The sequence below is a fragment of the Miniopterus natalensis genome, chromosome 1 (assembly GCF_054644295.1).
Source record: "Miniopterus natalensis isolate mMinNat1 chromosome 1, mMinNat1.hap1, whole genome shotgun sequence".
Lineage (NCBI taxonomy): Eukaryota > Metazoa > Chordata > Mammalia > Chiroptera > Miniopteridae > Miniopterus > Miniopterus natalensis.
This window is the reverse complement of record NC_142081.1, coordinates 99,443,441-99,455,529: the sequence shown is the minus strand read 5'-3', so window position 1 is coordinate 99,455,529 and position 12,089 is coordinate 99,443,441. Positions and strand designations below refer to the sequence as shown.

At 43.3% G+C, this 12,089-nt stretch overlaps 2 protein-coding genes across 3 annotated transcripts in view; one reads left to right on the top strand and one right to left on the bottom strand.

Annotated features, from left to right (window-relative positions):
* BBS4 (Bardet-Biedl syndrome 4) overlaps positions 1 to 12,089 on the top strand; it is a 136,553-nt gene that overhangs the window by 89,097 nt on the left and 35,367 nt on the right. The gene's annotated exons all lie outside the window — the stretch shown is intronic.
* The window catches only part of ADPGK (ADP dependent glucokinase), a 31,143-nt gene that overhangs the window by 1,892 nt on the left and 17,162 nt on the right, over positions 1 to 12,089 (bottom strand). The window contains 3 exon segments of the mRNA XM_016201495.2: positions 5,652 to 5,750; positions 6,388 to 6,584; positions 11,868 to 11,988. Of these exon segments, the coding sequence (XP_016056981.2) occupies positions 5,652 to 5,750; positions 6,388 to 6,584; positions 11,868 to 11,988 (417 nt within the window).

The window sequence follows — 12,089 nt, the reverse complement described above, 5'->3', positions numbered from 1 at the left end:
ATACCCTCTTACCACTGATGGGACATGATTCTCAGTTCCTCAATGTCAGCAGGCGTTATAGCAGTAAAATGGCACCTAACAACACACAGTCAGGGTCACAATGGTTCTGTGTATAACGGTACCAAGGAACAAGAACAGTTTCATGTTAGAGCTAAACTTTTTAAGTAGGTGTGGGTGAGGAAGACTTTATTTAGTAATAATGCTGAAGAAGGGCACCATGCAGGAGCCATTGTACCTGTTTGTTTTTAATTTTTTAAAAAAATTATTTTATTTCTAAATTACAGTTGATATACAATACTACATTAGTTTCAGGTGTACAACCCCATGATTAGACATATTATATAATTTACTAAGTGATCACCCTGATAAATCTTGTACCCATCTGACACATTTAGTTATTACAATATTACTGACTATATCTCCTATGTTGTACCTGTGACTATTCTGTAACTACCAATCTGTAGTTCTAAATCCCTTCACCTTTTCACCCATCCCCCAACACCCTTCCCATCTGGCAGCCATCAAAATGTTCTCTGTATTTGTGTTTCTGTTCTTCTTTATATATTTTTTGGATTACACATATAAGTGAAGTCATCTGGCATTTGTCCTTCTATGAATTATTTCACTTAGCCTAATACCCTCTAGGGTCCATCCATGTTGCTGCACGTGGCAAGAGTTCACTATTCTTATGGCCAAGCCATATTCCATTGTATAGATGCACCACCTCTTTATCCATTCACCTGCTGATGGACACTTAGGTTGTTTCCATATCTTGACTATTGTAAATAATACTGCAACAAACATGGATATATATGTCTTTTTTATTTAGTGTTTCTTTGGATAAATAATCAGGAGTGGAGTTGCTGGGTCCTTGTTTGTCTCTTGTATCCTTTGTTTTAAAGTCTATTTTATCTGATAGAAGTATTGCTTATACCCCAGCTGTTTTTTTGTTTATTTCTTTTTTCATGATATATCTTTTTCCATCCCTTCACTTTCAGTCTGTGCATCTTTTGATCTGAAGTGAGTCTATTGTTTTCTTATCCTTTCAGTCACTGTATATATTTTTTAAACCTCACCTGAAGATATGTTTTTATAAAAATTGATTTTAGAGAGAGGGAGAGAAGCATTGATGTGAGAGAGAAACATGGACCAATTTCCTCCCATACACATCCTGACCAGGGATCAAACCCAAAACCTTTTGGTGTACAGGATGACACTCCAACCAAGCCACCTGGCCAAGGTACCATGTCTTTTGATGGGAGCATTTAATCCACTTGCATTTAAAGTAATTTTTGATGGATACAATTTATTGCCCTATTATTCATTTTTATTTTTCTTCTTCTTAGAAACTTTTTAACATTTCTTGTAATTCTGGTTTGGTAGTGATGACCTCTCCTAGTTTTTTCTTGCCTGGGAGGCTCTTTATCTGTCCTTAAAGTAATCTTGGGTGTAGATCCTTGCTTTTCATCACTCTGAATATTTCATGCCAGTCCCTTCTGGCCTGCAAAGTTTCGGTTGTAAAATCAGCTGTCAGTAGTATGGGTGCTCCTTTGTAGGTAACTGCTTTTCTCTTGCTCCTTTTAAGATTGTCTTTTCAATTACGATGTCTTGGTGTGGGCCTCTTTGGGTTCATCTTGTTTGGGACTCTTTGTGTATCCTGGGCTTGAATGTCTGTTTTCTTCACCAAGTAGGGGGGTTTTCCTGTCATTTCTTCAAATAGGTTTTCAATCCTTTGCTCTCTCTTCCCCTGCTGATGCAAATGTTGGTACATTTGATGCTGTCCCAGAGGTCCCTTTAAATATCCTCATTTTTAAAACAATCCTCACCTGAGGATATGTATGCACCCTGACCAGGGATTGAACCCAGGTATGTGCCCTGACCAGGAATTGAAACCGCAACCTTTTGGTGTACAGGACGACACTCCAACCAAGCCATGCACCGAGGGCACTATTCTCATTTTTAAAATCCTTTTTTCTTTTTGCTGTTCTGATTGGGTGTTTTCTGCTTCCATATATTCCAAGTTGCTGATTTGATTCTTTGCTTCTTCTACTCTATTGTTGATTACCTTGTAAATTCTTCATTTCAGTCAGTGTTATCCTTCATTTCTGACTGGTTCTTTTTTATGGTTTCCGTGTCCCTTTTTATGCTTAGTTCTCAGTAAGTTTCTTGAGTATCCTTAACACCATTGTTTTGAATTCTGCATCTGGTAGTTTGCTTGCCTCTATTTCATTTAGTTTTTTCTGGAGATTTCTCCTGTACTTTCATTTGGGACCTGTTTGTCTCCTCATTTTGGCTGCCTTCCTGTGTTTGTTTCTATGTATTAGGTAGACTGCTATGTCTCCCAGACTTGGTAGAGTGGCCTTATGTAGTAGATGTCCTGTAAGGCCCAGTGGTGCGGCCTCCCTGGTCACTGAGCTAGGTGCTCCAGGTACGCCCATGTGACCTGTGTGCACTGTCCTGTTGTAGCACAGCCCTGATTGCTGTTAGCACATCTCTGGCAGGGATTTATCCCCAGGCATACTGGCTACAAGGACCAGCTGGAATTACAGCAGAGAAGCTGCTGTGCAGGGGCCAACCCCATGGAGCAAACTCACTTCATTGGGGCTTTGGTGCTGCCGAGTCTGCCCCGAGTGTGTCATTTGTGGAGGTGTTTGGGTTGTAATCCAGTATGGTCTGAAACTCCATCAGGTGCTCTGGCTCTGGGGACTCCTGGGAGGTATAAGTTCAACCACTGCCTGGGACCACCAGTATTAGTTACAGAGCGATCTATAGATGGCTGCTACTTGTGCTTGGCTTGGAGGTGCCCAGGAGAGTCCAAACTGCTAACTGAGGCTGGCAGCCACTAGTGCCAGGTCTGGGGCCACTTAGCAAACGGTAGTGGGGTATGCACAGGCCAAATTCTGCTTGTTTGATAGATTTTAGGAAAGTCCGAAGCATAAGCCAAGAGAGGCTGTTTGTATGGAAAAGACTTGGTTGGGCCTGAAAGTTGGGTGGAATGGGGTCTCAGTGGCCTCTGCCAGTACTTCTGAGAGAAAGCTGCTCCTCCAGCCCTCGCTGGACAATTCACTTACTCCTCCTATGTCCCTGATGTGTTTTCAAGCCGCCACGCAGCACTGGAGCTCAGAGTGAGTCCGAGTTAGGTTGGTGTGTTCGTGGGCCCTTTAAAAGAACACCTTGGACTCCAGCCATCCTCCATCTCACTCAGCTATAATCCCCACTGGTCTTCACAGCCAGAAGTTATGGGGACTTCTCTTCTTGGCACTGGAACCCTGGGCTGGGGGTTCTGATGTGGGGCTGGGACCCCTTACTCCTTAGGGGGGACGTCCACAGCCAAGATATCCCTCCCAATTATTAACTGCCACATGTGGGTGTGGGACGAGCCATTTCTGAGCCACCACCCCTTCTACCAGTCTCAATGTGGATTCTCCTTTATATCCTTAGTTATAGGACTTCTATTTAGCTAGATTTCAGGTGTTCTGAATTATTGGTTCTGTAATTTAGTTGTGGGAGGTTCCAAGTACCACGTTTACCTACACCACCACCTTGACCAGAACTCTGTTGAGCCTGATTTCTATCTTAAAGGGAACCACTATGTCCACCTCACTCTTTTCTTTCTTAGCACTTTCTTCCTTATGGCCAGAGAACTGCATATAACGGGAATGTTAGTGCAAGAGAGATAAGCCCCTGTATGTACGCAGGCATGTAGGTATGGGTAGGGGGATCTGTATGTGTGTATGTATTTATATTTATTTAAAAAATCAATGGCCTATACCTTTGCTAATGTTATAGCACTTCCATTTACTGCATGTTCTGTTCCAGGCACTGAGCTAATCTTACTGTAACCCTCAAAGGAGGGAGGGATTGCCTCCATTTTACAGATAAGGGGACTGAGGAGAGGTTAAGTAGACAGTTACACAGAAAATGAAATAAAAATGGCTTGCTTTTTAAAAAGTGAAAAGATAACCTCAAAAAGAGAAATGCAAATAAAAACCATACTGAAAAACACCAAGAGTGAACCCTAATGTAAACCACGGATTGTGGGTGGTAATGATGTGTCAGTGTAGGTTCACAGACTGTGTACCAAGTACCCCACTGTGGTGCAGTGGACATGGATAGTAGGAGAGACTGTGGGTGGGTTTGGGTAGGAGGTATATGGGAACTCCCTACATTCTGCTCATTTTGCTGTGTACTGAAAACCGCCCCAGAAAGTAAAGTCTTGGGGTGGGGGGACTGGGTGAGGAAGGCAAAGGGGGGGAAATGGGGGACATCTATATTAGTGTCAATAAAAAAAAAAGTAATGTCTATTTTAAAAAACGATTGTGAAATGTCATTTTTCACCTGCTGGACTGGTAACAATGCATGTTTTTAATCATATTCTGGTCACAAGAATATAAGGAAATGAGCACTTGTAAAGAATTCTACTGGAAGTAAATTGGTATAATTCTCATGGAGGGCAATTTGGCTATATCAAACTTACAGATGCTTTTTCTGCTCCTATCCAGCCAATTTTACTTGAGATTTATCACACATATGTACTTGTTCATGGGCAAAATAAAATCATGTACAAAGTTACCGGTTGCAGCACTATGTGAAATAGCAAAGGGTAATACATCAAATTCCCACTGAGAAGATTCAGGTTCAATAAACTGAGGTGCTCACACATTCCTTTTAACTACATGGCTGTCAAATGACTGAGGATGTTCTCCAAATGATGACAGAAAAAATATCTCCAAAATCCATGTAGTGAGGAACATCTGAGATATTGCTCCCTAGCATATGCCATCAGTTTGGCTCAAATGAACTCTTATAAAAATTAATAAAAACCCCCAAAAAACATATCCACTTAGTGAAAAAGAACAAAATGCAGAACAATGTATTCAGTGTGCTATGCTGTCTTTTTGGATAAAAAGGGATTAAAAAATAAGGACATATTCCCATAATGCATATATAAGTACACAGTAACACTGGAGGGAGACAGATGAAACTAATGAAATTACTAACAGTGGGTACAGGTGTTGGGAAAAAGGGAGGGTGACTTCATTGTATAGCTTTTAATATTTTTTGGGTTTTGAACCATATGAATATATTATATTACCCATTAAAAAGGTTAACTAACTTGCCTAACTTCATCAAGCTAGCAAGTGGCAAAGCCAGAATTTCAACTCAGGTTCCCTAAGTCTGCGTTCTTAAGCATTATCTTCTCAAATTTATCTAATCACCGCTGCTGTCCCGAGGCAGGAGTTGAACAAGTGATGCCTGATGGTGAGGGAATAAAGCTCCCCCACTTTCCTTTCTCTGAGCTTCTTGAAGTTCAGTTGAAAGCAGCTGAGCTGGGCTTTGTTCCCTTTTGAGTTCTACTGCAGATCATTCACTCCCAACTTCCCATTCCAGAAGGAAAAAGAGCCCATGAACCCATCAGATGTACCACCATATTTCTAACCTAGGAGGAGATCCTATTCCAGAATAGTCCTGGTTTCTTATTTAGATTTCCAAGGACGTAGGTCTGAGTGACATGACAGCCACACCCTAATGAGCTGGCCCCTGAGCCCAAACAGCTTGTCCTACTGGACAAAGGCATGTCTCTGCAAGGCCCCATGAGAGTCAGGGCCAAAGAGGGCACAGAGGGCACCAAGTGCTGCCCACGTGGTTACCTGATGCACAATGCTGCTCATGAGATCCCTACTGGTCATACTGGCCAGCTCTAGGTGAATTGGAATGCCAACAGGGATGTCAGAAATGGAGGTCACAACCTGCAAAAAGAGGACAGCATCGCCATTAGATATAGAAGTCAGGCAAAAGGAAAAGATCAGGTCCTGAGAGGCAATGTGTACTGTCACTGTCTTCTTAGCATTCTTATGAAAGCTCCAAGCCATGTAGGTTTCCACGACCTCTGTGGATGCGGGATGCTTTTCCCAACAGGGATACCTAGGCTCTGCAGAGAGGTACTGTGTTACAGACTCAGAGAGCACAAAGGACCACCCCTGTAGGTTCATGTAGTTAGCCTATTCCTGGGAGTCTAAACTGAGCAGTCGGCTTCAACTGCTGTGTGAATCTGCAGCAATAGCTGATGGGAAGTGAGATGACATTGATAACACAAAGGACACAAACTACAAACACTGCAGCTCTCAGCCACATTCAGTTTAGCACAGGATACAGAGGTTCAGGCAGGAAGATGTTCTGACCTGTCCTACTCAAGCTGCTGCCGTGTCTGAAAGAATACTGTGAGATGCTTCCCTGGAGCAAGAGGCAGGTTCAGAGCCAGCTACCATATGTCCCGGAAAGGTCAGGACTGAGGGCAAGGCAGCATAAGCTGCAGAGGCCAAAAGAGGCAGGATCTGGAGAAACACACTAGCTGAGATCTGTGAAATTCTTTAACAGTGCTATTACCTCCAAGAGTCTCTTCCTCTGGAGCTCCTTGCTTTGTCCCTCCATCATGTGCAATCCAGAGAGGACCACCAGGTCTGGCTGAAACTCCTCCAGGCTAGACACAAACACCTCCAGCATATTCATGGCCCCGTTGGAGAGGTCGTGGGAGAAGATGAATCGGTTGGCATGGGGAGCTTTTAACTGGCCCCACTCCTCCCCTAGAAAAGCCCAGTCAACACAATGGGAAGAAAAGGAAGAGGCTTTAAGTCTCCTAGCTGTGGGGGTGTGTGCAGGGTCCCCCCAGAGCTTTTGCTCTGGGGAAGCTGGCTTCTGGCTGAGTGGGCCATTCCTACAATGGCCTAAGTAAGCAAGGCGCTGCATCCAGGAAGACAGTGGTCAGTAACGAAACAAGCCCAAAACCCAAACCCCAAACCAACAAAAACAGAAACACAGTATAGGTACTATACGCCTTTGTTCAAGGGCTGGCAATTAGCTCCCACCCGAGTCACAGGAAAGCTCTGCTGTCTACTGAGCTTTTCAAACACAGAATGCCTGTATCCTTTCCCAGTTACAGAGCGGTATAGTAGCATGACTTCCAAATACCAGCATACAGTGCATAGCACGTGTGTCCCTGCACACATCAATGCTGCCTTTCTCTATCTCCACTTCACAGCAGTGCCCAGAGCACCTTTCACTTAGTTGGGACCTAAGGAGACTGAACTTCCAAGAGTCAAGCTGACTGTACTCTCTCCTCCGTGCTGCCCACTGGTGGTTTCCAGGCACTTGGTCCAAAAAGTAAGAGCACCTGGCTGCTCTAACATCCTCTGAGTGAGTTGCTGTGGAATAATGACTGCTCAAGACCAAGTTCAAGTGCTACTTTATTCCTGAATGGTTGCTGACTGCTCCAGCCTGAGGTACACTTTCAGTACTTTAAGCATCCACAGAGGTTTTCCTTTCCATGGTCTATGACAATAATTTTGCTTTGAGTTATCTCTTCTACTATTTGGACCTAGTAGTTCAACCTATATCACTATTTAACTTTTCACACATTTGTGCCACGTCTCCCTGAACAGATTGCCAGCTCTTTAAAGGTAACACTACATGTATCTGGTTCCCACAGCATTTGTCACAGCCCCTCAGCACAGAGCGCCCACTCAGCACCTACTAACCTGATCCCAACAGAAGGGGGTAGATCCATCCTTGGATGGATCTCCTGGCAGGGGGAGGAGTTTGGAGTCTTTGCTCATCTAATAGGAGTAGCTCTCAGCACTGACCATGCATCAGAATCCCCCAGAGAATCTAGATTTAAATGTGCAGGTGGCGAGGCCCCACCGCTGGAGATCTTGACCTGCAGTTAGGTCAGGAACTACTGATTAAGATCCCACAGCTACCAAGTGCTTGAGAGGAGTGCTGTTGCGTGTGCTAAAGCAGGGTAGGTGAAAGAGGCCCTCTCTGAGCTCACTTGAAGCTTCGCAATCAGAGGCTTTACCACATGGAGCTTATCTTCTTGTCCATAAAGACTTGGCAGAAAATCTTGAAACTAAGTCAGCCTAGGCTCTTGGTTGCATAGCAACTGCTTAGGGCAATTCTTAAATGAGGACACTCCCCTGAGTGGGGGTTGGGGAAGAAGCCTGTCACCACCAGCATGGATACTCTGGGGCAAAGACTTATTATAATCCAGGTTTATGTGGCTTTCCCTCCACATGAAGGGTCTGTCCCATTTATAAAATGAAAGTCCATACGCTGAAACCTACTTGAAAAACTTGGTTTCTATCACATTTACTGGATATTCCTTCACAAAGTTTTCTCCCAAGGTAGACAACCCACTGCAGAGGATTTCCTTGTCTTGCAGGTGATCTACCAACTGCAGTTACCAGCCTTCCTCCTTTTTACAACGAGCCTCTCCAAACAGAAGCCCTGCCTTCCCTGGGGAGCTCATGTGTAGGGCTAACTCTAGAGCAGGGGTGGGGAAAGTCCAGCCCAAGGAATCATTTGGTCTGGCCCTGTCAAGGGACCTCAGGCAGGACCTGAAATTCAATAAATCTAGGAGCTTTTTTCATAGCTACTTTTTAAGGTGATAATTTTGTATGGCCCACGAATGATGTTATAAATATCCAAATGGCCATTGGCAGAAAAAAGGTTCCTCACCCCTGCTCTGCTCTACAGCAAGTGTCAAAGCTGGGAGAACCCATCCTTACTTTGCTTTGAGTTCAGCTTTCCTTTTTTAAAATTGATTTTAGAGAGGAAAGGGGGGGGGGCATTGACGTTGAGAGAAGCATCGATCAGCTGCTTTCCACACACACTCTGACCGGGGATCAAGCCCACAACCTTTTGGTGCACAGAACAGTGCGCAACCAACTGAGCCACACCCGCCAGGGCAATCAGCTTTCTTGAATCCATTCCTCTGAAAGACATTTTATATACGGATCATTTATATAAAAATCTACAAAAGCAGAAAGAAAGCAAGTACCTATTTACTAAATCCCAATGCAATGACTATATACATAAGTATGTATTTGTTTTAAAAAAATAAAATCTTGATTTCAGAGAGAGAGGAAGTGAAGGAGTGGGGGAGAGACAGACAGAAACATCAATGATGCGAGTCCATCGATCAGCTGCCTCCTGCACGCCCCCCACTGGGAATCGAGCCTGCAACCCGGGCATGTGCCCTGACCAGGAATTGAACTGTGATCTCCTGGATCACAGTTCAATGCTCTACTGCTGAGCCATGCGGACCAGGCTATATATATGTCTTGTTAAACCTTACCCGAGGAAATTTTTCCACAGCACTGATTTTTTAGAGAGAATGGGGGGGAAGGGGCAACATCAATGTGAGAGAAACATATCGATTGGCTGCCTCCCGCATGTGCCCCTTGACCAGGAATCAAACCCACAACTCTTTGGTATGCAAGCTAATGCTCTAATCACTGAACAACACCGGCCAGGGCTAATGATTATATTTGTTAAAACTACATTCCTTTCTTAGCTCCTGGCCCATGTCCAAACAAAATACCCAATGGTGGTCCAAAGAGCTGACTGTAGTATTGTAGCTTGCTCTGCTTCATTTAAAGATCAGACACCAGGATGACCTCCCCATGAAGCCTTTCCTAACTCTGTCACCCAAAGACAACCCAATGACTTCCTTCCCTGGGCTACTGCTGCACTCAGTTATAGGAGTCTGCACTTGACTTTACAATCATTTGTTCAGGAGTCTCTCTCCTGCAGTGGACAGTGAGCAGAGGGCAGAGCCATGTCTCCTATCATCACACTCCTACTGCCTCACACTGTACCTGGCATACAGCCACATGAACGAAAAGCAAAATACATGAATAAGAGAACAGACTGATGACTCTAATGCCCACAACAACAAAAAATACAGGTATGAACTCCAAGTCCAATAATTTCCCCAACTAATGAGACTGTACAAGGGGAAAAATACACAGCATTAGTATTCTCTGAGGGCAAGACCTGGAACTGGCCCTTAACGAGTGAAGCTGCAAAGAAGCACTGCCTAAGTTAACCTAGGAAATAAAGAACCACACAGCATTCAAAATAAATCACTTTGGTCAGGAAAAAGGTGAGAGCGCCAAAAATAAATGGGCTTCTGAACGGTGAAGACAAGGAGGGATGTGAAGAGCTTTCCACTGGCTGTTTCCATAGAACACAGGGCTGATGGAGTGGCCTGAGAAACAAAATGACTGAAACTCAGACACGGTAAGCCCGTAATAATAGGTTAATGCCTCTCTTTTCTCATAAAGCTTTGCATTTATTTAAGTAATTCCTTCTCTCAATTTATGGTCTTGCCCATCAGTTGCTAAGTCAGCAAAACCTGTGTAATGACTCACGGGGTCCCTAGCCCAAAGCCTGAAAATAAGCTTCTCTGGAGAAGTCTGGCAGGAGCAGAGGAGGAAAAAGGTTTCTGGGAATTTATTCATCAAGGTTAGAGAGAAGCAGGGGATGGACTTCTGTTAAGAAGGTTGACCCAACAGCTGCTGCTACCAGACTAGGTTCTCTCCAGGGGCTGATAAAAATGTAACTTCCCATAAAGTTTAATAAAAGGTCATTGCTTTGCTCTAAAAAATGGCTGAGAAAAGCAAAACTGAAGTGTGAAGCTTATCAACCCAAGGATGGAGACAATCTCCTGTCACAATATCTGTGCCATCCTCTGAACTACATACAAGGCACATCTGTTAAATACAACCGCAGTCTTCGCAAGGAAACCAGTCTCTCCACTCTCATCTCCAAGGGAAATGACAGAAACCAGGAACTAGAAAGGTCCCAAGTCTGTGACGTGAGTGCAACAGAAATGGAAGTGAAAGGAATATGGAACTGGCAGCAGCGTCAGCAGCATATCAAAGGCACATCTTTAGCTACTCTAGACCCTTTCAGTCAACAGTCTTGTTCATGCAGTTCATAGTGCTTAAGCACACTAACCTCTTAATCCTTACCACAACCTTCAGGCAGTAAGAACCATCACTCTAATTTCCCATATGGGGAAAATAAAACTGAGAGAAACTCAAAACTTGTATATCATCAAATGTAAACTGCCTATCCCAAAATTCGGTCCCTAATTTTTAGACCCTGACCTTCCTAACTTCCTGACTGATTCTAGTAAACACCCAAAAGAGAACCAGAAACAAGAAACAATTCCCTTTTCTGTATTTGGAGAAAGGCATACTTTTCAAGAAGCACTGTATTTCATATCTTACATTAAAGTTAATTACTCTAGTAGGTAAGGTTCTCTTAATTGTCTGACTTGGAAGCAGTTCCCTGAAGCTTATTAAATACTGTTTTAAAGTACCAATTAGTCTGTTTCGATGTTTGAATCTTTAACTTGAATTAATGCATTGAACCAGAAAATTCAAGAGGCTGACTTCTGAGTAGAGGAAAGATACCAAAGCAAATACACAGAACCAAATAAACAGAACTAAATTATGTTCAGATACTTAGGATTCTTTCAGGAATCAGATCTGCAGTCTGTATAACATAAAATCTACTAGATGGACTGGTTCGGGGTGATAAACACTGAAACATTACATAATGGGAAATAATAAGGGTTGTTACATATATAACACTTCCAGAGGCCCAGAATCAAATCTTAGCAGCTTGGAACAGTTGGCCAAAAAGGCCTAGGGCAGAATCCAGCAGAGAGTTGAACAGATGTTATCTACCCTTCTCTTTTCTTACTAATAAAGAAAAACTTTATAGGTATATGTTTAATGCATTTTCATTTTTATTCAAGATGCCTGCTTTCCTATAGCCTGATTTCTCTTGGGTTCAGATCAACTCTGGTTTTAGACCTGGGAATTTTCTTCACTGTTGTAATACTCTCTCACTTTCAGTTGAGACAATGGCCAGTATCAGTGCAGGAAACCTTTGCTAAGGCACAAGCAGGATCCTACTAATTTACACAGATAAAATTTGTAGCACAGTCACACCTCAATCTAACAATGCACAGTCCCCTGACGAATCTTACACCATTACTTACTCATTTCTCTTACCTGCTTGATACTCTAAAATGAGGTGGAACTCATCCACTTCCTGCAGTGACTCTGGTGGAACAAATACATTGTCATCAAGAAGTTCATGCAGTTTTGGACCAATTGGACCACAAAGAAGAACCTGGAGACAAGAAACAGGAACTCTATCAGATCTGTTCCTTTTCCCATGGAATCTGTACAGTAACCGAAAAGGCACATCCAGGCCACTTCTTTTCATTTTAA